Raw genomic sequence first — 27,316 nt, forward strand, 5'->3', positions numbered from 1 at the left:
GAACCTATCCTTGGTGTGAACCTATCATTGGTGTGAACCTATCATTGGTGTGAACCTATCCTTGGTGTGAACCTATCATTGGTGTGAACCTATCCTTGGTGTGAACCTATCCTTGGTGTGAACCTATCCTTGGTGCGAACCTATCCTTGGTGTGAACCTATCCTTGCTGTGAACCTATCCTTGGTGCGAACCTATCCTTGGTGCGAACCTATCCTTGGTGTGAACCTATCCTTGGTGTGAACCTATCCTTGGTGCGAACCTATCCTTGGTGTGAACCTAATCCCTCTCTCAACCGCCATCCCTCCACCCCATAGACTACACCTGTTTCTCTCTCGCTCTCTCTCTCAATTCAATTTCAATTTAAGGGGCTTTATTGGCAAGGGAAGCATATGTTTACATTGCCAAACCAAGTTAAATAGAGAATAAGCACAAGTGAAATAAACAACAAGAAATGTACAGTAAACATTACCCTCACAGAAGTTCCAAAAGAATAAGGACATTTCAAATGTCATATTAAGTATATATATATTCGGTGATGTAATGATGTGCAAATGGTTAAAGTACAAAAGGGAAAACATAAAACATAAATATGGGTTGTATTTACAATGGTGTTCTTCACTGGTTGCCCTTTTCTTGTGGCAAACAGGTCACAAATCTTGCTGCTGTGATGGCACACTGTGGTATTTTACATAGATATGGGAGTTTATCAAAATTGGATTTGTTTTTCAAATTCTTTGTGGGTCTGTGTAATCTGAGGGAAATATGTGTTTCTAATATGGTCATACATTTGGCAGGAGGTTAGGAAGTGCAGCTCAGCTTCCAACTCATTTTGTTGGCAGAGTGAACATAGCCTGTCTGCGTTTGGCGGTCTTTCTCAATAGCAAGACTATGCTCACTGAGTCTGTACATAGTCAAAGCTTTCCTTAATTTTGGGTCAGTCACAGTGGTTAGGTGTTCTGCCACTGTATACTCTCTGTTTAGTGCCAAATAAACTCACCAAAAAAAGAAACGCCCCTTTTTCAGGACCCTGTCTTTCAAAGATAATTCGTAAAAATCCAATTAACTTCACAGATCTTCATTGTAAAGAGTTTAAACACTGTTTCCCATGCTTGTTCAATGAACCATAAACAATTAATGAACATGCACCTGTGGAACGGTCGTTAAACACTAACAGCTTACAGACGGTAGGCAATTAAGGTCACAGTTCGGAAAACTTAGGACACTAAAGAGGCCTTTCTACTGACTCTGAAAAACACAAAAAAAAAGATGCCCAGGGTGCCTGCTCATCTGCGTGAATGTACCTTTGGCATGCTGCAAGGATGCATGAGGACTGCAGATGTGGCCAGGGCAATAAATTGCAATGTCCGTACTGTGAGACGCCTAAGACGGTGCTACAGGGAGACAGGACAGACAGCTGATCGTCCTCTCAGTGGCAGACCACGTGTAACAACACCTGCACAGAATCGGTAGATCCGAACGTCACACCTGCGGCTAGGTACAGGATGGCAACAACAACTGCCCGAGTTACACCAGGAATGCACAATACCTCCATCAGTGCTCAGACTGTCCGCAATAGGCTGAGAGAGGCTGGACTGAGGGCTTGTAGGCCTGTTGTAAGGCAGGTCCTCACCAGACATCACAGGCAACAACGTCGCCTATGGGCACAAACCCATTGTCGCTGGACCAGACAGGACTGGCAAAAAGTGCCCTTCACTGACAAGTCGCGGTTTTATCTCACCAGGGGTGTTGGTTGGATTCGCGTTCATCGTCAAAGGAATGAGTGTTACACCGAGGCCTGTACTCTGTTTCGGGATCGATTTGAAGGTGGAGGGACCGTCATGGTTTGGGGCACAGCATCATCAGACTGAGCTTGTCGTCATTGCAGGCAATCTCAGCGCTGTGTGTTACAGGGAAGACATCCTCCTCCCTCATGTGGTACCCTTCCTGAAGGCTCATCCTAACATGACCCTCCAGCAAGACAATGCCACCAGCCATACTGCTCATTCTGTGCATGATTTCCTGCAAGACAGGAATGTCAGTGTTCTGCCATGGCCAGCGAAGAGCCCGGATCTCAATCCCATTGAGCACGTCTGGAACCTGTTGGATCGGAGTGTGAGGGCTAGGGACATCCCCCCCAGAAATGTCTGGGAACTTGTAGGTGCCTTGGTGGAAGAGTGGTGTAACATCTCACAGTGAGAACTAGCAAATCTGGTGCAGTCCATGAGGAGGGGATGCACTGCAGTACTTAATGCAGCTGGTGGCCACGCCAGATACTGACTGTTACTGTGTCTCCTTTTGTTCAGGGACACATTATTCCATTTCTGTCTGTGGAACTTGTTCAGTTTATGTCTCAGTTGTTGATTCTTGTTACGTTCATAGAAATATTTACACATGTTAAGTTTGCTGAAAATAAACGCAGTTGACAGTGAGAGGACGTTTCTTTTTTTTTGCAGAGTTTAGCATTCTAGTTTTCACAGTTTTTCTGTAAATTCTCTCCAATATGTCAAGTAATTATCTTTTTGTTTTCTCATGATTTGGTTGTGTTTACTTGTGTTGCTGTCCTGGGGCTCTGTGGGGTCTGTTTGTGAACAGAGCCCCAGGACCAGCTTGCTTAAGGGGCTCTTCTCCAGGCCCTTATTGCATTGTCTCTCAGATCGTTCACAGCTTTGTGGAAGTTACCTTTGGCGCTGACGTTTAGGCCAAGGAATGTATCGTTTTTTTGGGCAACGGTGTCTAGATGGAATTTGTATTTGTGGTCCTGGCAACTGGACCTTTTTTGGAACGCTATTATTTTTGTCTTGCTGAGATTTACTGTCAGGGCCCACGTCTGGCAGAATCTGTGCAGAAGATCTAGGTGCTGCTGTAGGCCCTCCTTGGTTGGGAATAGAAGCACCAGATCATCAGCAAACAGTAGACATTTGACTTCAGATTCTAGTAGAGTGAGGCCGGGCGCTGTGGACTGTTCTAGTGCCCTCGCCAATTTGTTGATATATATATGTTGAAGAGGGTGGGGCTTAAGCTACATCCCTGTCTCACCCCCCCGGCCCTGTGGAAAGAAATGTGTGTTTTTTGCCAATTTTAACCTTGTTGTTTGTGTACATGGATTTTATGTTGTTGTATGTTTTTCCCCCCAACACCACTTTCCATCAATTTCTATAGCAGACCCTCATGCGAAATTGAGTCGAAAGCTTTTTTGAAATTAACAAAGCATGAGAAGACTTTGCCTTTGGTTTAGTTTGTTTGTTCGTTAGGGTGTGTAGGGTGACTTTGTGGTCTAATTTGGTAAAAAGCCAATTTGACATTTGCTCAGTACTGTACATTGTTTTCACTGAGGAAATGTACGAGTCTGCTGTTACTGATAATGCAGAGGATTTTCCCAAGATGGCTGTTTTATTTAGGATACCATCAACCCCACAGTCCTTTTTGAGTTGGAGGGTTTGTATTTTGTCCTGTAGTTTATTCAATGTAGTTGGAGAATCCAGTGGGTTCTGGTAGTCTTTAATAGTTGATCTAACATCTGTATATGATCATATATGATCACATATGATCATATACTTTTTCTGTTTGTTCTTTGTTATACAGCCAAAAAGATTGGATAAGTGGTTTATCCATACATCTTGGTTTTGGAAAGATAACTCTTCGTGTTGTTGTTTGTTTTCCAATTTTCCCAGAAGTGGTTAGAATCTATGGATTCTTCAATGACATTGAGCTGATTTCTAACGTGCTGTTCCTTCTTTTTCCATAGTGTATTTCTGTATTGTTTTAGTGTTTCACCATAGTGAAGGATCAGGTTTTCTCGTTCTCTCTGTTTTTGGTTGGATAGGTTTCTCAATTTCTTTCTTAGGTTTTTGAATTCTTCATGAAACCATTTGTCATTGTTGTTAATTTTCTTAGGTTGTCTGCTTGACATTTTTAGATTTGATAAAGAAGCTGAGAGGTCAAATATACTGTTTATGTTTTCTACTGCCAAGTTTACACCTTCACTATTACAGTGACATTGTCAAGAAGGGATGGGATTGTTGTTACCTAATATTCTTTTAGTAGATTTTAGTAGATTCTCTCTAACTGGTGATGGCTCTCTCTCTCTAACTGGTGATGTCTCTCTCTCTCTCTCTCTCTCTCTAACTGGTGATGGCTCTCTCTCTCTAACCGGTGAAGGCTCTCTCTTTCTCTAACTGGTGATGGCTCTCTCTCTCTCTCTAACCGGTGATGGCTCTCTCTCTCTAACTGGTGATGGCTCTCTCTCTCTCTAACTGGTGATGGCTCTCTCTCTCTCTCTAACTGGTGATGGCTCTCTCTCTAACTGGTGATGGCGCTCTCTCTCTAACTGGTGATGGCGCTCTCTCTCCGTCTCTCTCTCTAACTTGTGATGGCTCTCTCTCTCTAACTGGTGATGGCTCTCGCTCCGTCTCTCTCTCTCTCTCTAACTGGTGATGGCGCTCTCTCTCTCGCTCTCTCTCTCTAACTGGTGATGGCTCTCTCTCTCTCTCCGTCTCTCTCTCTAACTGGTGATGGCTCTCTCTCTCTCTCCGTCTCTCTCTCTAACTGGTGATGGCTCTCTCTTTCTCCGTCTCTCTCTCTAACCGGTGATGCCTCTCTCTATCTCTCTCTCTCTCTAACTAGTGATGTCTCTCTCTCTCTCTCTCTCTCGCTCTCTAACTGGTGATGGCTCTCTATCTCAATTCAATTCAATTCAAGGGCTTTATTGGCATGGGAAACATGTGTTAACATTGCCAAAGCAAGTGAGGTAGATAATATATAAAGTGAAATAAACAATAAAAATTAACAGTAAACATTACACATACAGAAGTTTCAAAACAATAAAGACATTACAAATGTCATATTATATATATATATATATATATATATATATATATATATATACAGTGTTTTAACAATGTACAAATGGTAAAGGACACAAGATAAAATAAATAAGCATAAATATGGGTTGTATTTACAATGGTGTGTGTTCTTCACTGGTTGCCCTTTTCTCATGGCAACAGGTCACAAATCTTGCTGCTGTGATGGCACACTGTGGAATTTCACCCAGTAGATATGGGAGTTTTTAAAAATTGGATTTGTTTTCGAATTCTTTGTGGATCTGTGTAATCTGAGGGAAATATGTCTCTCTAATATGGTCATACATTGGGCAGGAGGTTAGGAAGTGCAGCTCAGTTTCCACCTCATTTTGTGGGCAGTGAGCACATAGCCTGTCTTCTCTTGAGAGCCATGTCTGCCTACGGCGGCCTTTCTCAATAGCAAGGCTATGCTCACTGAGTCTGTACATAGTCAAAGCTTTCCTTAATTTTGGGTCAGTCACAGTGGTCAGGTATTCTGCCGCTATGTACTCTCTGTGTAGGGCCAAATAGCATTCTAGTTTGCTCTGTTTTTTTGTTAATTCTTTCCAATGTGTCAAGTAATTATCTTTTTGTTTTCTCGTGATTTGGTTGGGTCTAATTGTGCTGCTGTCCTGGGACTCTGTGGGGTGTGTTTGTGTTTGTGAACAGAGCCCCAGGACCAGCTTGCTTAGGGGACTCTTCTCCAGGTTCATCTCTCTGTAGGTGATGGCTTTGTTGTGGAAGGTTTGGGTATCGCTTCCTTTTAGGTGGTTATAGAATTTAACGGCTCTTTTCTGGATTTTGATAATTAGTTGGATCGGCCTAATTCTGCTCTGCATGTATTATTTGGTGTTCTACGTTGTACACGGGGGACATTATTGCAGAATTCTGCGTGCAGAGTCTCAATTTGGTGTTTGTCCCATTTTGTGAAGTCTTGGTTGGTGAGCGGACCCCAGACCTCACAACCATAAAGGGCAATGGGCTCTATGACTGATTCAAGTATTTTTAGCCAAATCCTAATTGGTATGTTGAAATTTATGTTCCTTTTGATGGCATAGAATGCCCTTCTTGCCTTGTCTCTCAGATCGTTCACAGCTTTGTGGAAGTTACCTGTGGCGCTGATGTTTAGGCCAAGGTATGTATAGTTTTTTGTGTGCTCTAGGGCAACAGTGTCTAGATGGAATTTGTATTTGTGGTCCTGGTGACTGGACCTTTTTTGGAACACCATTATTTTGGTCTTACTGAGATTTACTGTCAGGGCCCAGGTCTGACAGAATCTGTGCATAAGATCTAGGTGCTGCTGTAGGCCCTCCTTGGTCTCTCTCTCTAACTGGTGATGGCTCTCTCTCTCTCCATCTCTCTCTCTATCTCTCGCTCTCTAACTGGTGATGGCTCTCTATCTCTCTCTCTCTAACTGGTGATGACTCTCTCTCTCCATCTCTCTCTCTCTAACTGGTGATGGCTCTCTCTCTCTCTCTCTCTCTCTCTCTCTCTCTCTAACTGGTGATGGCTCTCTCTCTCTCCGTCTCTCTCTCTAACTGGTGACGGCACTCTCTCTCTGTCTCTCTCTCTAACTGGTGATGTCTCTATCTCTCTCTCTCTAACTGGTGATGGCTCTTTCTCTCTCCGTCTCTCTCTCTAACTGGTGATGTCTCTCTCTCCCTCTAACTGGTGATGTCTCTCTCTCTCTCTCTCTCTCTCTCTCTCTCTCTCTCTCTCTCTCGCTCTCTAACTGGTGATGGCTCTCTATCTCTCTCTCTCTAACTGGTGATGGCTCTCTCTCTCTCTCTAACTGGTGATGGCGCTCTCTCTCTATCTCTCTTTCTATCTCTCGCTCTAACTGGTGATGGCTCTCTATCTCTCTATCTTTAACTGGGGATGGCTCTCTCTCTCCATCTCTCTCTCTCTAACTGGTGATGGCTCTCTCTCTCTCTCTCTCTCTCTCTCTCTCTCTCTCTCGAACTGATGACGGCACTTTCTCTCTCCGTCTCTCTCTCTAACTGGTGATGGCTTTCTCTCTCTCTCTAACTGGTGATGGCTCTCTCTCTCTGTCTCTCTAACTGGTGATGTGTCTATCTCTCTCTCTCTAACTGGTGATGGCTCGCTCTCTCTCCGTCTCTCTCTCTAACTGGTGATGTCTCTATCTCTCTCCCTCTAACTGGTGATGGCTCTCTCTCTCTCCCTATAACTGGTGATGGCTCTCTCTCTCTCCCTCTAACTGGTGATGGCTCTCTCTCTCTCTCTAACCGGTTGATCTCTCTCTCTCTCTCTCTCTCTCTCTCTCTCTCTTGCTGAGATGTCTCCATCTCTCCTGTATCCCTCCCTTTAGAAAAGAGCAGTGCCTCTAAACTACGTTTCCTCACAAGAAATGTTGACCTCTCTCATCCCTCTCTCCATCTCTCGCCCCATCCCTCTATCCCTAGGACTAGTCATTCACAGCAGTGTGAGGTCAGTGGTGATAGCAGTAGAGACATCAGCATGGTAAAACACGGGCTCTGGGCTGCTTAGTTAGGGCCAGGGCCACTTATATAGTCCCGCTGCCATGGTGACTCAATTCAGTTTGATATGACATGTCCTTCAGGATCAGCTGAGCACGGGCTCTCGGAGTGCGCTCCAGATATTGTATTATACTGTATTAGCTCTGGATAAAATATAGCCGGTCTGTTGAGAGCCATGTCCTCATCTGGATGAGTTTATTACGGTCTTTTCATTGTGTAGTTTGCAGGCCTTCTGGTCTACCCTCGAGAGATGAGGGTTGGGGAGAGAGCAAGATGAATTTCTCTTTTATGAAGATTCTTATTTGGTCAGGCTCAAAAAATGTGTTTGCAGGAAGATCTTGATTAGTTTGTATTGATCCACATGGGGCACAGGGAGCTCGTCCCTGATTGGTTGGCATCGCTCGTCATGTTTTTTTGTCTGCGTCGAATGAAGTCCAGTTTGTTTCTAGGGAGAGAATAGTGCAAGTCACCGATTCTGCCCCCGGTTAGCTATTAGCATTATCTCCTATTAGATTGTTGTCATCCATAGCTGTGCTGCTGCTAGCAGACATGGTGCATGGTTACAGTTTGAATGAGAGGAAGTGATTGTGTTCACTTCACTGGTTTCCTCTCCCTCCCTGCAAAGAGAGAGGTGTCAGAGGGCCGCGATCCCAAATGGCACCCTATACCCTATATAGAGCACTGCTTTTGACCGTTGCCCATAAGGCTCTGGTCAAAAGTAGTGGACTATAAAGGAAATGGGGTGCCATTTGGGATGCAGGCCCCGTCTCTTTTTACACAAATACACACTTGTGTGATAACCTTGACACACGGAGGGAGGGGAGCGCAGGACTTAGCCACGGCTTTTCCTTGGCAGGTCCCGTGTGGATTTGTTTGGAAGTGTCAGAATGTGGGGGAATGTTAGAGAGAGTGTGTGTGTGTGTGTGTGTGTGTGTGTGTGTGCGCGTGCTTGTGTGTCCATAGCCTCACAATGTGGACCAGTCCTAGAACCCATAATGTGTAAAATTCATAGGACTGTTAACAGGGACCATATGGTGCCCATGGTGACGGGGGATGTGAAGGATCGACCGTTATACTTTGATATTAACACACTTCCTCACTGGATGGGTTTTATAGTCTGGGAACTGGTGATAGCTCTGCTTTGCTAGGATCTGGGTTTAGCTGGGGGGGAGATGACTTCAACCACGTGAAGGTTCTCACTTGTTTTTCCACTCAAAGTCGATTCAAAGTGTGATCCAAATGTATAATTGTAGTTTCGACAATGTAAAAATTGTATTGTGCATGTGTCGGTCTCTGTCTCCCTTTGTGTCTGTCTCCCTTTGTGTCTGTCTCCCTTTGTGTCTGTCTCCCTTTGTGTCTGTCTCCCTTTGTGTCTGTCTCCCTTTGTGTCTGTCTCCCTTTGTGTCTGTCTCCTTTTATGTCTTGTGTGGAGTGTGTATGCATGTGTACTATAAAATAGATGTGTGGAGTTACTGTCCCTGATTCCACTTGTGCTATTTGCTGTTAACACAGTTTAGAATGGGGCATTGAGATTAAACACCCCTAGTGTCTGGGGAATGGCGCGTTCTGCCTGCTTCCACTCATTACCCCGTTGCCCTTAGGGCCAAACCTCCACGGCCTGACAGGGAGAGAAAGAATGCTATTGATCCAAACTCGCCCAAAATAATCAAATCATTTAATTTTGTCATCTTTAAACTGTCTGCCTGCCAGGCTTTGAAGTAAGGGAGCTGAAAGACTGGAAAAGTGTCTTCCTTTTATCTTCAGAGAAACAGATACATTTTAGCCACAAGTAGCCCATATGTCAGACAGAGCATGTTCCTCAGAACAGCAGGCTCTTCACATGGCTAGTCCTAACTGGAATGGCATTTCTGCCCCAGTACTATTTATGTCTTAGTAATCTACTAAAATTGAACACGCTGGATTTTTCTTGAAGGACAATGCCTAAGCTAGTTAAATACTAGAAAATACTTAACTTCCCAGTAGTGATGTGCGGGTCAGCTGTTTGTTCACCCGCACCCACCTGCAATTGATAATAACCCATCCACAACCACCTGACTATGCGATGAAGTGAAAATCTGAGGACCGCTCCCGATCCTAACCCACTAATAGTCCAATAGAAAATGTGCTGTACAGTTTATTGCTTATTTATTTGACCCTTTTTCTCCCCAATTTTGTGGTATCCAATTGGTAGGTACAGTCTTGTCTCATCGCTGCAACTGCTGTACTGACTTGGGAGAGGCGAAGGTCGAGAGCCGTGCGTTCTCCGAAACACGACCCAACCGAGCCGCACTGCTTCTTGACACAATGCCCACCTAAACCGGAAGCCAGCCGCACCAATGTGTCAAAGGAAACACCGTACACTTGGCAACTGTGTCAGCGTGCACTGAGCCCGACATGCCACAGGATTCCTGCCGGCCAAACCCTCCCCTAACACGGATGACACTGGGTTAATTGTGCGCCGCCCCATGGGTCTCCCCGGTTGCGGCCGGCTCCGACATAGCCTGGACTCGAACCCAGAATATCAGGTGCCACAGCTAGCAAAGCAATGCAGTGCCTTAGACCACTGCGCGACCCCGGCGAACAACATTTTTTGACAGGCCTTTTTAGATAGGTTTATGTTCCTGCTGATAATTTCCGAAATGTTGAAGGCGATTTGTTAGTCAAATGGTCTCTAATTAGATACAGTGCCTTCAGAAAGTTGTCATACCCCTTGACTTATTCCACATTTTGTTGGGTTACAGCCTGAATTTAAGAGGAATTATATAGATTTAAATATCTAATTTACGTAAGTATTCACACACCTGAGTCACATGTTAGATCACATTTACCAGCTATTACAACCGTGAGTCTTCCTGGGTCTATAAGAATTTTGCACACCTGGATTATTCTCCGAGAAATGACTTAAGCTCTGTCAAGTTGGTTGTTGATCACAGCTAGACAGCCATTTTCAAGTTTTGCCATAGATTTTCAAGCTGGTTTAAGTCAAAACTGTAAATAGGCCACTTGGGAACATTCTATGTTGTCTTAGTAAGCAATTTGTGTATATTTGGCCTTGTGTTTTAAGGTATTGTGCTAATGAAAGGTGCATTTGTCTCCCAGTGTGTTTTGAAAAGCAGACTGAACCAGGTTTTCCTCTAGGACTTTTCCTGTGCTTAGCTCTATTCTGTTTCGTTTTACCCTAAAAACAAAACTCCCTAGTCCTTGCAGATTACAAGCATACCCATAACATGATGCAGCCACTGCCATGCCTGCCAAAATATGTGTTGTGTTGGATTTGCCCCAAGGACATAAAGTGAATTTCTTTGCCACATTTTTGTACATTTTACATTAGTGCCTTATTGCAAACAGGATGCATGTTTTGGTATAGTTGTATTCTGTACAGGTTTTCTTCTTTTCACTCTGTCATGTGTGTTAGTATTGTGGGGTAGCTACAATCTTGTTGATCCACCCTCAGTTTTCTCCTATCACAGCCTATTACACTCTGTAACTGTTTTAAAAACACCATTAGCCTCGTGGTGAAATCCCTGAGCAGTTTTCTTTCTCTCCGGCAACTGAGTTAGGAAGGACGCCTGTATCTTTGTAGTGACTGGGTGTATTGATGCACCATACAAAGTGTAATTAATAACTTCACCATGCTCAAAGGGATATTCAATGTCTGCTATTTTTATTTTGACCAATCTACCAATAACTACCTTTCTTTGCGAGGCATTGGAAATCCTCCCTGGTCTTTGTGGTTGAATCAGTGTTTGAAATTAATTGCCCGGCTGAGGGACCTTGCAGATAATTGTGTGGGGTACAGAGATAAGGTAGTCATTCAAAAATTATGTTAAACACTATTATTGCACATTGAGTCCATGCATCTTATTTATGTGACTTGCTAAGCAAATATTTAGGCTTGCCATAGCAAAGGGATTGAATACTTATTGACTCAAGACATTTCAGCTTTAAAGTTTTTATTAATTAGCAAACATTTCTACAAACATAATTCCACTTTGACATTATGAGGTATTGTGTGTCGGCCGGTGACACAATCTCAACTGAATAACTTTTAAATGTGGAAAAGGTCAACTGATGTGAAATGTACTTATCTTATGTTTTTAAAGACGTTTAGAGACCGCAGAGAAATTGCAATAACAAAACAAAAAAAACTGGGAAGATTTGTTTTGTACATTTATCAAAATTACCAGTTTTTTGGAAATTAAAATCTGTTAAAATGACCCAAAATGTATTTCATTAAGATTTCAGTTCAGCTTGGATGCATGTTTTATGTGATTGAAATACTATCAGCTTGTATGATGCTAATCAAGATATCACCTTTGCAGATGGTCCCTACCTGTACATTCATTCTCTCAAGATGCTGAAAGAAAGAAACTATATTTCTCCACTCCTGTTCCTGAATCAAAATGTACATTCTGGTGTATAGTTTTACTCTAAGAAATGCTTCATTCTACAGGAGTTAATATTATATTAGTCTATGTGAGAGGTTATAGACCTATAGTCAGTGTCCAGATTTCATTTAGCTTACTGTTCCATTTAACCCATATGAACAGTACAGTTCCCTTGACGTGCCATTTTGAAGTCCCCATCTTGTGACTGTCAAATTTGTATAGCGCCTCTCTATTTAATTCAACTTTGCCTCATTGGATCTACGTGAACTTTTCTGCCCAAGTTCCCAAAAGTATTTGGCGTGTATTTGATACTACATTTTTTTTATTGAACCGTTTATTTAACTAGGCAAGTCAGTTAAGAACAAATTCTTGTTTACAATGGCAGCCTACCCCGGCCAAACCCGGACGACGCTGGGCCAATTGTGTGCCGCCCCGTGGGACTCCCAATCACGGCCGGATGTGATACAGCCCGGATTCGAACCAGGTACTATAGTGACGCCTCTTGCACTGAGATGCAGGGCCTTCGACCGCCGTGCCACTCGGGAGCCCTAAAGCCAGATAGAATTGAAAGGAAAACCTAAATGTAGCCTATAGATATGAATCGCAAATGTTTTATGCGTTGTTATTTCTTTATTCAACCCGCCTGCCACCCACCCGCCCTTCGTCCACACTATGTCATGACCCTAAACCCGCCCGCCTGCCCCGCAGATATAACCGTGGGGACTGCGGGTTATGAGTCATCACTTCGCATAACTACTTCCCAGCCCCTTGTGTATTTTGCAGTTGAGTAACACACACTGTTTCATGGACTTTTTTTGTTGTTGTTGCGAACGTTGCAGTGTCTTTCTCCTTTAGCGATAACATTCACGACTGCTTTGACTAGCCAGCCAATCAAACAGGCGCCTGTGATTTCCCAGCCAACCAACACACCCAAGACTGTTGATGTACCATCTAAGGGATTCCATCCATGTGTTCCTAATAGGAATGTTTTTATTAGAATTTTATTTTTTTTACACAGCTTTACTGTACCTCTCCTCTCCTTAGTTAGAGGGGGAAAACAAATGTCTCTGGTGCTGAAACAGAACAACGGCAAACTCACTGAATCAGCGTGAACCAGGACCGGAGAAATAATGACATTGCTCTCGAGTAACACTGGTCGCAAGCATAATGAGTTATGTTAATGGCCAAGAGAGGGAGAGGGGGACAGAGCGATGCATGGTGTTCTCCCATTGAGGGACCACATGGACCTTGTTAAAACCACAGGCATCATAATCAATATGGATGCTCGGCTGATGCATACCTCTGTTATGACTAGAGACAGATATTCAGAGCAATTTGCAGACACAAACACTACAGTAATTGTTGAGGGACTAGACTCTGGGCTCGGAGAAAAGGATGAGTTATGTGTAAAGTTTCAAGAAGTTTTTTCAGAAAAGAGATTTTGAGGTCTAACAAGCCTATTGGCCAGTTCTTGTTATTACATACAGAGTTTCAAGTTCAGATGGAAGGAAGTAAGAATCATGACATGGCCTGTGTTTGTGAACTGAAATGAAAATACTTTACTAGAATGACCACTTCCTACTTGACCTAATCCTATAATATATACTACTATATTAATGTCCTGAAAATTGTATGTTTATTTTTCTAAGGTCTAAAATATCAGAGCTAAGTCGGTAAGATATCATTACATTAACTTGTCATTCCTTCCGTCTCTCCCCTTGCCTTGGTTCTTTCTTTTCCTCTTTGGTTAGGCTTGAAGGTCAAAGTTCACCAAGTGAGTCATTTTCCGTGTGTGGTCAGTGGTGTAATCTTAAATCTCATGCCGCCGTGTGAAGGGGTATTGATCGGCGGTCTTAACTGAACCCCCTCCTCATCATCTCTTCATCTCACTTTTAAAGGGCAGGAGCGAGAGAAAGTGGCGGAGAAAGCAAGAGTGAGATAGAGGGTAGAAGTGTGAAAGACGGAGACAGTCCACTAACGATGTGAAAGGAATCTCAGCTGTGCCCTTCAATGAGAATGTATGGAGGCAGACACACACACTGGTGTATACTCTTTTAGCTCTCTGTCTCTCTCTCTTTCACTCTCTCTCTCTCTGTGTCTCTCTGTCTCTTTCACTCTCTCTCTGTCTCTCTCTCTCTAGCTCTCTCACTTTCATTTTAGCTCTCTCTTTCACTCTCTCTCTCTCTCTCTCTCTCTCTCTCTCTGTCTCTGTCTCTCTCTAGCTCTCTCACTTTCATTCTCTCTCTCTCTCTCTGTCTCTCTCTGTCTATCTGTCTGTCTGTCTCTCTCTCTCTGTCTCTCTCTCTCTCTGTTTCTCTGTCTCTCTCTCTCTGTTTCTCTCTGTCTCTGTCTCTCACTCTCTAGCTCTCTCACTTTCATTCTCGCTCTCTCTTTCACTCTCTCAATCTATCTCTGTCTGTCTCTCTCGCTCTCTCTCTCTCTCTCTCTCTTTCTATTCTAGTCAAGACCAAGCAAGGTTGTGTAAGTTTTGGATTCTGCTCAGTTTATTTGATTCCGTTTGATAAAATCCTCCTCATCCCCCTTTTTTTTCTCCTCTTCTCCTCCTCCTGTACTCCTCTCCTCCTCCCATCCTGCAGCATTTACCCTCCAGTCAGAGGAGGTTAACAGAACCACATGAGATGTGTACCGAGAGGTGTAGTGCTTTACTTAACCAAGACTGATTCCTAATTTGCCAGATCTCAGAATACGTTGTCCCTTTAAAGGGACAGGGTCAGGGTGTCCTTGTGTTGATTTCAGGGGCAGTTAAAGGGGCCGTTTTCTGGGCTACTGTAACCCCAACACAATAGCCCTGTTGTCACTTTCCTTATGGAATTCCTCATGTCTCGGACTCCAGTAAGCCGCTCTGGAATCTGTTCCTGCTTGCTTCCGGAGATTTGTGCAGTACTGTACTATATCTCTTCCCGTCTCAGGAAAAAAGCAAGATCAGCCTGTTGAGATCAAGTGAAGCCTACATCAGTCAACAGGTCTTTTAGGATTGCCTTATTCTGACCCATACTAGTCTATGTGGAAAACCAATGTACACTGGCTCTACAGGGCTGGATCAGGAAGGAGTTTCAAGAGCTCGTGACATGTTTAGAATACCAATGTGCCTACTGTCCCTTTTGATGAAAGGCCTTCTTTTTTTTCTCTCTCTCTCCAATGCACATCTTCATGTTTCTCCTGGTTAGATAGATGTTTCATTAGATACATCTGTTATTTAGGGCCAAAAGTACAGTACATCTTTGAACATCTTCCAATGTGAACAGTCTATGATGATTGAAGGATGATTTGATGGCCGGTCACAACCAGTGTATGTAGACTGTCACCGTTGTCTTGTTGTTGCCAGATCTTATAATCTACACTGAACAAAAAAATCTAAACACAACATGTAAAGTGTTGGTCCCATGTTTCATGAGCTGAAAGAAAAGATCCCAGAAATTGTTCTGTACGCACAAAAAAAAAAAACGTATTTCTCTGAAATGTTGTGGGGTAATGGTATAGGCAGGCGTAAGCTAAGGACATCGAACCTAATTGCAGGTTATCGATGGCAATTTGAATGCACGGGGAAACCGTGACGAGATCCTGAGGCCCATGTTTGTTTTTTTTGTTTTTAGTATCCGTGACCAGCAGATGCATATCTGTATTCCCAGTCACGTGAAATCCATAGATTAAGGCCTAATTCATTTATTTCAATTGACTGATTCCCTGATATGGTCTGTAACTCAGTAAAATCTTTGATATTGTTGCGTGTTGCGTTTACATTGTTCAGTATTAATCCCTTGGGCTCCAGTAATAGCATGGGGACAGTACATACAATCCCGATAGTCTTATTACACCCGAGTACAACATATGACAAACGATAGAGCCGTTACTTAATGACAGGACCAGAAGTTATTTTACACCAGTAGTTTGATGTGATATAAGTGATATTACTTATGATTAGGGGAAATTCCCCTGCATGTTTTACAGCGCTTTTCCAGTGTGCTCGTTGAGGTTGAAGGGAGCGTTTCCTGTATTGTAAACACGAAAGCTATTATTCTATTATAATGTTCTGTTTTAAGTTAGTTGACCATTTAGGTGAGTTGACCATTTATTTACCAATTCACTATCTTCTCTAGGAGTGTGCGTGCGTGTGGTGTTTGACTCCTAAATATATCAAACTAAAAGAGGATTTTTTTTTTTTTAGTAGTGTTCAGTGATGTTAAAGCCATCTATTTCTCTGGGACCGTCTCTGCCCTCTGGGGTCAGGAAATTCCTCCTTCCCTGTGTAGATAAAAAAAAAAAAAAAAATCCAGGCATGCTGGGAGAAATTGGGGTTGCCCTGAACACATTCCCCATGTTCTGTTTGTCACACATGATGGAGTGGAGGGTTTACTAACATAGCTGATCCAACCCCGTGCTGACCCACAGAGCTTTACCTCTGTCTCTGGCACTGAGGCTGCCGCTTGCTCTGATGCTGTATAGGTGTCTGCGTGCGTGCGTGCGTGCGTGTGTGTGTGAGAGAGAGAGATTCAATGAGTCATTGCTCAGGGATGTAATCTGGTAACGAGAACCAGACCCGGACTGGTTTCTCTTTAGGTACCAGATGCTAAAGAATTGCAGTCCCTTCAGAAAATATTCATACCCCTTGACTTATTCCACTTTTGTGGTGTTAGTCTGTATTTTAAAAAGAATGTCTCACCTATCTACACACAATACCCAATCATAACAAAGTAGAAACATGTTTTTAGAAATGTGTTGAAAATGAAATACAGAAATATCTAATTTACGTAAAGAATTCACACCCGAGTCGATACAAAAAATCAAGCTCTGTCAAGTTGGTTGTTAATCATTGCTTGACAACCATTTTAACTTCTTGCCATAGATTTTCTTGTTAAGCAAATGTTTACTCCTGAACTTATTTAGGCTTGTCAACAAAGGGGTTGAATGCTTATTGACTCAAGAGATTCCAGCTTTTAATTTCTTATTCATTTGTAAACATTTCTTCAAACATAATTCCACTTTTACATGATGGGGTATTGTGTGTAAGCCAGTGACGCATCTCAATTGAATCAATTTTAATCTCAGGCTGTAACACAACAAAATGTGTAAAAAGTCAAGGGGTGTGAATACTTTCTGAAGGCTCTGTACGATGACCATCTGCTTGCGACATACCCACTCGTTTTCATAGCATGTTATGCCCCCTTTATGTGCCATTCACAACCATGTCTGTTCTGTTCACACTCGTTGCCTTCCGCCCTCTTCTCCTCTCCTTTTTACTCCCTCCTTCCTCCTCCCCTCTCCTCTTATCAGAGCCAGAGAAGTATCTGCTGTCCGTCCAGTCACTCGTTTAGGAACTTTACAACTGCAGATTTTCCTGCAGGCACTTTTAGGGCCACTATAAATCCAGCCTGTTTAAACCCAGCCTGTTTATTAAACTTGCTTTTACTGAGATATCCGAGGCACAGCATTCCTCAGCTGCTTAAACTGCCCTTTGAAACATTGTCCCCCAAATGTATTTAGTGGGTGAGTGATGCACTCTGTGGATGGGAGTGGAAAGAGGCTTTGGCGTTGGCTGTGTTTGTCTCTTTTGATGTTTACGGAGAGAGCGATATGAACAGTACAAATGGAAGGATGTTTTTGAGTTGTAGTCCATCTCTGATTGAGTGCACATTTGGTTAAATGAAACTCCATTTCACCTTCATCTAAATACTCTTCCTCCTTCTGGATATCTGACCTGTTTTACTGCACTGAGGTGAGTTTGTATTTTTAAAACTATCTGGGAACATGAGTTCCATGTTCTCTCTGTTTAAATGTAGTCCCAGAGAACATATGCCAGGTATTAATGTACTCCTTTCCTTATCCACCACAGTTGTTTCTCGTATTCTCCCGTAGACTCAGGATCACTCCATGTGGCCAGGTCCGGGTCTGCTTTAGCCCACTCATGACGACAACAACAACAACATTAGGGGGAAAAGACTGGCAACCAGGCTGCTCCTCGTCCTTGTCCCCTGATATGCATCTTTTGCTTGTGTATCTGATTATCGATTTACGAGCCCCTTCTTCCCATGGACGCCACGGTGCCACCGTGCGCACACGCCAGCGTTTTGTCATCTTTACGAGGTGTTTTAGTGACGTGGTTACTCACGAAAGGCCCCGGTGCAGGCGGTAAATGTATATTTTACATGGTGATGGAATACATTTGCATGTGAGAGTGGCTCTTAAAACCCCTGGCAGTAAAAGGGAGAGCAGCAAGGCAGCACTCTCAGAAAGGTCACCTTTACCACCGGCCAGTCACTGCTAGCCGGAACGATGGCTGAGGTGCAACGCCAAGGAACAGTTGTCGATACACAGATAGATGGGACATGGTGTCTGAGGAACACTCGTTCAGGAAAAGAGATTAGACTTCATTTCACAGATCCTAGTCTTTACTTGAAATGGAAGTGATTTACCCGATGTTTTCACTCAACGTTTTCACTTGTTACTGATTAAGAGTTGCATCTGTTTTGTCCAAATGAACGAGGGGGGTTTTAATAGGGTATTGGAAAGGACTGTCTTTGTCCTGCCTCTGTGTGTCTATGTGTGTCTCGTTCCCTCTCTCTCTCTCTCTCTCTCTCTCTCTCTCTCTCTCTCTCTCTCTCTCTCTCTCTCTCTCTCTCTCTCTCTCTCTCTCTCTCTCTCTCCCTCTCTCTCTGTCTCTCTCTCGTTCTCGTTCTCTGTCTCTCTGACAACAGCACTTTGTCATGTCAGACAACATTAGGATCCCCTCAGATCCACAGGAACTGCATCTTTGAAGTTAAACTGGGGGAAAATATCCTAAGTATAGGCCCTGGCTCCAGATATGTGTGGCTGCCATCTCAGATCTGTGTGTAAGATGAAAAGCACCAGCCTGTTGCAATATGCTCTATCATACTATGGCTCTACAGTTTCATATGGATCTCTTTCAGAATAGTACATCAGGGTTTGGTGAAAACACCCCCAGACACAAAGCGCTGAGTAGTGACCTTCATGTCTTTACATAGACTCTGGCTCACAACACAAAGTGTGTGTGTGTGTGTGTGTGTGTGTGTTTGTGTGTGTGTGTATGTGATGGTTGTAAATACCAAGCAGGTGTGGTGATGTCATCATGTCTTGGAAAGGGCACGGCTTTGTTTTATAAGGGACAGTGGAGAGCTCAGGATGGTACAGGGGATTGGATTTATTTATTTTGAAAAAAGACAGGCATAAATCCTCTAAGATTGTAATGATGCAGTAATTCATATGTCATGCATCACTTTGCTTTATCCTTCTCCCTTTGTGTTTGAACTTGTAATTGTATTGGTTTTTAGTGCATCAGATCAGGTATATAATAAGCCTTTATATGGCATTTGTAAAAAAAAAACAAAAAGTTTTAGACTCAAACTTCTCACAAACAGAATAAATCTAAATAAATATCCCGAGTTAACTTATTTCCTTTCAATTTTTTCCAATGTGTATTAATTGGTTCTGCCTAACAGGGAAAAACAGTCAAAAAGACAGAACAGGCGTAAAAGAACAAGACCAAAACAAACCAATCATCTGAACAGAACAACACAGGTCATTGAAATACTTTCACACACACACATCAAACAGTGGTAGTGTTACGGCTTAAATAGTTTTATTGTTGCAGCAACTAGCAATTAGCGGATGATTCAGCGCTTTGATTGGGAGCCATTTTGTGTCAAGCCTGTTTACGCTGCACACAGCGCTGCACTAAATTAGCATTAATGAAGGTAATGGCCTCCCATCACATTGACAGGCCCATTTTTTAGATCCCTCGTAATTGTAATTAAGGCCTGATTAACGAGTTTGTTGGGGGAATCGTTCTATTCTCCTCAGTACAATATAGCGCACATAATATGTTATCAAAGCAATCAAAGGCTTGTCATTTAGTTCTCTAATGAGCCTCTACAACAGGCGTTCCCAACCTAGGGGTCACCTGGGGAGGGCATGGGACCTTCCTTTATTTAAGGGGTCATTTAAAAAAAAAAAAAAACGAATTCATGATTGTATATGCCGATCTATAACGACGTATAAATCCACAATGCTTTAGGCTAGAAACAAAGGGGTAGAGTGCCCAACAAAGACGTATCTCTGATACATGGATATCTTTGGCTTTTGTTTCCATGTCATTCAAAAGCTGAGCTACGACCTTCTAAATTTGAGGAGTCAAGGAAATCGGACTTTGCTTGAGAAGTAATCTTATACAATGCTTATTCTATTTTCGGCTGCTGTTCAGCCAGCGTAGTTGTTTGCAATTTCGACCTGGTAAAGCCGGTGTTGTGCCGAAAAGCTCCCCCCTGCCAGGATCCTCCCCCGCCATCCCCTTCCCGTGAACGCGCACGCACTCAATTCTTCTTTGCTGCAACTTGCTTGCTAGTTGAGATTTCTGATCACGTTAGGCTGAGTTTCATTTTATGTTTTTATGTCAGTTTGATCGCGGGGGGAGGCACTAGTCATGTCTGCAGTTTTCAGTTTGGCTATTTTTGTATTAGTCTATAAATAAATCTCTTTGCCAAAATTTGCCATCTCTCCCATGTCTTATTCGACTAGTAGTTGTTCTGAAATGTTTATTGCTTGCCTACATTTTACTCCCTCTTTGTTTAATATAACACACATGCATGAATTATTCATGTAGGTTGCCTATCCTGACAGTTTGTTCTATAGAAAGCATTTGGCTTGTATCTATCCCCATTTCCAAAGACAGCCTCTTTTGCTCCTCCTAACATAGGCTATTTAGATATTTCTGTCCTATAACATCGTATCAACGGTAGGCCTAGGCTATATCTTTCTCATTGAGAACGTGCTTCACACGTACAATACAATTTACAGGAGCCTAGTATTTTCTATTTGAGGAGAAGTGTGCTGAATGAAGCCCTTTACTCGTTGACACAAATTACAACAATGTTGACTGTCAACACTCCAAACATATTGAGGAAACACTGGATGTTTTTTGCTATCACTCGTTATTGTAGCCTATGCTATTTAATAAACTGTAGAAAAAATCAAAAGGCACTCGCACATCTGAGCAATCTTATTTGCCTTCTGATGAGGGCCGTGAGCTTATTAAATCTCGGTGATACTATCAAGAGCAGTGTGCGGTTTCCTTTTTCCTTCATCTTATTTAATAAACTGTCAAATCAACCCACAATGGGAGTATTATTTTCCCCCAACCGAATTGGGAGTTGACTACAACGCAAAGACCGTCAATAACTTACAGAATGTGTTTTAAGCCATGGAATGCCTTGGTTGGCCAGTGTGTGGCCAAGCCCTCTCTACATACAACTTTATTCACCAGAACACAGCCCTTTTAATAAACAGCTGTGACAATAGCAAAACTATTTCTGACGCAACCCTGGACCTATAGCGCTTACCACCGAGCACTTAGATTGTAACATTGTGTTAGGTTTGTTATAATAGAGCCAAATGTGTGACTCTGTTGGCTTCAATTGATTTATTCACCTTCTGTAAAAGAGAATATGTACAGTACCAGTCAAAAGTTTGGACACACCTATTTGGGCTGCAGTTGGACTGCAAGAGTGAAGGAAAAGCAGCCAACAAGTGCTCAGCATATGTGGGAACTCCTTCAAGACTGTTTGAATAGCATTCCAAGTGAAGCTGGTTGAGAGAATGCCTAGAGTGTGCAAAGCTATTTTCGTTTACTACATGATTCCATGTGTTATTTCAGAGTTTTGATGTCTTCACTATATTCTACAATGTAGAAAATAGTAAAAATAAAGAAAAACGTTTGACTGCTACTGTATATTTAAATTGAGGGTTAAAATAAATTCTATTATAATAATAAAACATATTTGGTAGCGGAATAACATTTGGGGAAATCGGGTCATGGCTTTATTTTCCTTATTTATTGTTATTGTTGTTGTTATTATAATCATAATTTAATAGCCAACCCAAAAATGTGTCGTTTGTCTTGTTAAACTACGTGGAATCATCAACATTTTCCTACACCTCTCGAATGAAACAAAATCTATGTTTTGGTGGTGTAGATAATATTGGTGATGTAGATAATATCTCAATAACCAATATTAAAAAGGGAGGGGGTGGAGTGACATTTTGCTAATGTGAAAAAGTGGGCCCTGGGGGGAAAAAAGGTTGAGAACCCCTGCTCTACAACACATCAGAATCTTCACTTCTTCCTTTGCTATTATTTTTCTAGACCAGTGGGGAGTCAAAACCAGTCTCCAAGTTTCACACTGCTGGTTTTCTTTTTTCTCTGATAGTTAGTTGGTTGAATGTCTCGGGTTGCTTCCATCAATTTTCCAGAAATCCTGGTTGAGGGATTCCGGATTTCGGCTTATTCCCTCCTGATTCCGGGAATTTTCCAACCGGAATTTCTGGAAAACCTGGGAATTCTGGGAAAGTCACTGGAATTTGGCAACCCTATGAATGTCATTGATGAGCCAGTCCAGAGATTCCACACACCTGGTGTCCCATGTATGAATCAGACCCTGATTAGAGGGGAAGGATGAAAACCAGCAGTGCTACGGACCAGGCAAGCACGTTTTGTGTGAGTGCATGTGCGTATTTCTTCTCATGGAAGTGTGTGTTTACACATATTTCCTTTGGACAGTGTCCTGATGCCAGAGTGAGACACCAGCAGGGTGGGTTGTGGTTAACATCCTTCACCCCTGTTGTGTCCTGAGCCCTCCTAGGCCTGCTCACTGTCAGCCAGGCTCAGCCTAGCTGTGACACCCTGCATGAAGGAACCGCTGGGAAGGTGCTTGACTACTTGTTATTCCCTTGTCCTTTAGAGCATGAAGAGGACTAATTAGAAGAAGACGCTTGTCTTCCGTCTCTCCGCCCACTCTCTTTCAGTCTGTCTCTCTCTGGGAACTCTCTCTGTCTCTCTGTTTCTTTCTGTGAACTCTCTTTGCCTCTCTCCTTGTCTCTCTCTCTATCTGGGAACTCTTATTTTCTTTCTCTCTCTCTCCTCGTCCTCTGGTTCTCTCATGAGATCATTTAGACAGACATGCTCTGCTGCTTAACCACCAGACACTAAAGCCTCAGGTGGACTGGGCTGTCAGGCCACAACAGCTTCCTTGGCATCGAGGCTCAACCGTAAGAGAACAGACAAATGTTGTTTGATTAACGCGAATCATGACGTCTAGTCCTCTGCCACCTCAGGCGTCAATAATATCACCAGCCGTCTTACTACAAAAAGTAACATATTGTGCCTTTAATGCGTTTTGTATTCTGCTGTTGTGTTTACAGGTGAACGAGGAGACTGTGGAGAGGCTGGTGGTGCAGTACCCTCACATTGTGTTCAGTACGGTGATGCAGGACTGCAAGAGAACCCTGGAGAGAGCCTATCAGATGGGCTGGAGCCCCAACACATCCAACGCCTCATAGCCACCGCTGTAGCCCCCCCCCCCCCCTCTACGCACGCACACACACACACACACACGCATGCGTATACATTGCCGCACACACTGACATAGGCGTGTGCACAGTCAAAGTGAAAACTCACCACATGGCCAATCATGTTTACTTCAAACATACTACTACAAACACTTAGTAATACCTTCACACTCATTTAAACAAACCGGTTGATCCACATTTTCACCTTCTGGAAAGATGTCTGTAGTTTTGGGTTGTTTTTATTTTTGTAGATGTATTTTATTTTATCTATGGACCTTTTTTGGATTCCATTGTAGTTCAGTCATAAGTCATAGACAAATCATACTGTACATCACTGTATACCTCTGTCTTAGGCTTGTGTATCAAAGAACTGTATTGCCCATAGTGCACTTCTTTTGACCAGAGCCCTATGTGGCTGTAGTCAAAACTAGTGCTACAGTGCATGGTGATAGGGTGTCGTTTGAGGGTTGACTTTTGCTGTGCTGGCAGTTTTGTGAGCCTTACATTTCCCCCTGACTCCAGTCTGGATGCAATAGCAGACTTGCGGATATGGAGTAGCGACTGAAAACAAGGAAACATTGTTCTAAACATGTTAAAAACATTATACTCTGGTCTCGTTGACCATTAGGGCTACATGTTTTGATCACTGTGAAGTCAATGTCGTTTCATACTGGACATGTTTCTACCTTTTCTGTTGGATGTTCATACGTGTGTCGTGTTTTTAAGGCCCCGAGGGTTCTCTGACCATGTGACCCGATCAGGAAGAACTTCCGGTCCAAGATATAGGCTAGTTTTTCCCTGGTGAGCTCAAAATGGGCAGGGTAAACTCCCGACCTAATATGAGGTTCCCGATATGGAACTAAGCCCCATCTGATGGACCATAGCTATGGCTCCCTGATAAAATGCTACAGTTGAGAGATTCAATCCAGCTGCACGGGAGAACTGCAGGGAAATATTGTTCCAGCTCACTAAAAATGTATATTTTCATTCCAAATCTTAATATGCTCTTGTTTCATCTAGTAAATGTCATGTCATTCACACAGTTGATGGACATTTGTGTGGCACAGGAGCAGTGTTGGATATTGGTTTGTGCAGTTCAGGTTTCATTGAATGCCATCCCTAATCATGGTTACTGTCACAGTACTCAGTGGGCTCAACATAGAAGTTGCAACCCTGGACCTATAGCAGATGATCCTAACCCTTATCCCAACCTTATAACCATCAGGGAGATGAATCAATATCTGACTCTGGACCAGTGGTCAGGGGCAAAGTCAGCCTATCCAGAACGGCTCAGCATGTTCCCAAGGAGTAGTTTCTCAGCACTGAACACGAGTAAATCAGAGAAACTCTCTACTTTCACTGATGGAAACCTACACTTTTAAAGTCATCCTCGTAAAATGCTATTTGTTTCTCAATGACTTACCTGGCTGAAGAAAGGTTCAATACTTCAGCTCTTCTGACAGAAACATTGTCTTGAAGATGTCTGTAGTTGTTCTTAATGTCAAAAAAAAAGGTAAGAAAAAATGAACGTAGATGAGTCTGAACTTGTAATGTCTTTCTCTGATATTGTTTTTTTATTTTTATCTTTCTCTCAGTTGAAGATGATGTTGTATACTGTACCATTAGTATGGTGTAATAATCAATGGTTTGGGATTGTGCTCGGCTGTATGAGAATTTTAGTGATTTCCACAGTATGTATACTCGACTATAGGATTATACTTAGCCCAATATTGGTTTTGTTTGAGCATATATTTTCAGAATTAGTTGTGTGGCCATGCATCTACAGTATATCTTTGTTAGCAATAGGATCTAAGATACTGGCTCAGAACGTATAATCATGCCCTTTATGGAAATAATAGGTGAGCTCTCTCTCACTCTCTCTCTCCCTCCCTCTCTCGTTCCTCATCTGTTCCTCATCTGTCAATGGTATGTTTATGAAGCAAATAACCAGGGTATTTTTCTATGGTGATAACCAACTGGAACCATTTTCTTTAGATGCCGTCACTCGACTGTATACACTAGTAGTTTTCTGAACTTAGGATAGGAAGTAGCACTGTAATATTTTTTTTACAGAAACGTAGAGCTTAGAGACAATTAAGAACACATCCCTTGTCAGGACTTGTTGACTTCAGATCGAGTCCTCGTTTCCCCCCCCCCCACCAGTTTTTTAGTTTGTTTTGTAATCTCAACATTAACTTTCTTTTTCTCTGCTTGATGTTGGCACTCTTGATCCCTGATTTGTTAAAGCAATCAGTAAACAACTGGATTTACATACAGATGAATAAAACACTACTACTTAAAGCGCTCTCTCTTTCTCTCTCTCTCTTTTTGTCTCTTGTTTCTGTCATATTTTTTGCTCTCTGCTTGATAGAAGACAGAACCAAGTGAAATTTGAAATGAGTCTTTAACTCATGCTACATGAAGTGTTCTCCTCCTCAGCATCAAATCGGACTTTAAAATAAAGCATAACCCAAGTAGATTTTCAAATCCTGGAACTATCCACTCTGTTCATATATACAGTTGCATGCCAAGACCTAGTAGCTGTACCAGATTCATTCCTCAGAGAGTGACACCTTGATACTGTGAATATTCAGCAGTTCGCTCATATCTGAATCAACCAGTCTCTGTCTCATTGCAGGGAAACTTGTGATTTCAAGGTCAGCACTTTGTTAGCATCATAGCAGCCATGCATCTGAGATGAGGCGTCAGCTTGCCTCCCAGCACGCTGGTGACGTTCTCAAAGCTCTAAAAGCTGTCATTCAATATGTCCCCCATCTTTGACGATCAAGAGGAGGATATTGTCCCTTTCAAGTGTTCTTTTCGCTGTTCAAGGTGTTTGTTTCATGTCGGAGGATGAAACGGGGAAGCTAATGTCAAACAGGAAGGGAAAACTCTCCCTGAGATGACGGCTTCCTGTCTTAATTCAAACGGACAGCCTGAGTTCACAGCTATTTTGGTTCTGCTGCAAAATGATCTGTGATTGGCTAAAAATGAGGATGCAATATGTTTGTGGTTTTATTCTTCAAACAATTACTGTTATTATCTGAATCTTGGTCAAGTAGCTCACGTCATTTTTGAATTTACATGGCTGTCTGTCACTATTGTGGTTCTTGGGGTAGAAAGCTGTTTAGAATGTGTGGCCAGTCTACAAATTACCCTGTGATTGTGAGGTTCAGTAGCTAATTTCCTAAAAGAGCCTTGTTGGCCTCGCCTCTCCCTTATATCACCTCTTCTTGCACAGCCCTCACTTCTTCTCCTCCTCTTATCAGACAAACCCTGTTCAGGAAACTAATTGGTTCTTGCTTGTTTCCCAGTGGCACTAAAGCCCTGCCCTCCATGCCCTCCTAGCTCTCTCTCTCTAGCATCCATGTCATTAAAGATAGAGAGAGAACTCCTCACACCACCTCTGTAATTGTTCATGCCATTGATATATCTTAGTGTTATTCACTGTGTGGAGGTGGTTTAGAGACTCACTTTAATTTCAGTTTACCGATGATATTGACTTCACAGCAGAGGAGGCTGGTGAGAGGAGCTATAGGAGAACGGGCTCATTGTAAAGGCATAACAAACATATGGAAACAACGTTAGACTCCTTAGATTAATTTCAACCATTAGACCGTCCTCCTATAACTTCTCCAACCAGCCTCCTCTGCTTGACAGAGGCTCTATCAGGAGCCGAAGAGTCAGACGTTTTCTATAGTACTTAGGTTTTTTTCACTGTTCAGGTCAAGTGCTTCTCTATTTCTTCCTCATAAAGAAATACAATTCTCTCAATATGTGTGGTTAGTCTTCTGTTGCATTAAACCTGGCAAGGAAATACATAAATAATTTGGCTGTTGGCTGTAGAATGACAGTGATTTTTAATGTCTCTGGTCTGCTTGCTACAAATGAGCTATTTCTTCCTTCTCCATTTCCCCTCGGAGGTAAAGTATGCGGCCTGCTGAATTTTTACTGCCGCCAATTAGCGCCTAGGCAAATGTGAGTGTGTGCCATTGATTCGCTCGCTGATTGAGGTGGATTCCATTGATGTCTCGGGCGAACCTCAGACCTCTGCAATTTTCATCAAGGTGTGTTTGCTAGCCTCGCATGCACTCAGAGGCTGCCCTCAGGAAGAGCCACTGCTGAGTATCCAGGCGGTCAGCACTGAATAGCAATAGATAAATTAAACGTAGTAAATATTCATGCCCTTCGTTACATTTTTTATGAGGAGCTGATA

The 27,316-nt window shown here is 42.7% G+C and overlaps 1 protein-coding gene across 3 annotated transcripts in view; it reads left to right on the forward strand.

The window, feature by feature from the left end:
* Nucleotides 1-25,405, forward strand: part of fbxl17 (F-box and leucine-rich repeat protein 17) — a 317,791-nt gene extending 292,386 nt beyond the window's left edge. For all 3 annotated transcript variants that reach the window (XM_036980121.1, XM_036980120.1, XM_021606509.2), the window contains one exon: nucleotides 22,954-25,405. In XM_036980121.1, the coding sequence (XP_036836016.1) occupies nucleotides 22,954-23,091 (138 nt within the window). In that variant the 3' untranslated portion in view covers nucleotides 23,092-25,405. The remainder of the gene's footprint in view (nucleotides 1-22,953) is intronic.
* The last annotated feature ends 1,911 nt before the right edge of the window (nucleotides 25,406-27,316 follow it).

The sequence above is a fragment of the Oncorhynchus mykiss genome, chromosome 6, assembly GCF_013265735.2.
Source record: "Oncorhynchus mykiss isolate Arlee chromosome 6, USDA_OmykA_1.1, whole genome shotgun sequence".
Classification (NCBI taxonomy): Eukaryota; Metazoa; Chordata; class Actinopteri; order Salmoniformes; family Salmonidae; genus Oncorhynchus; species Oncorhynchus mykiss.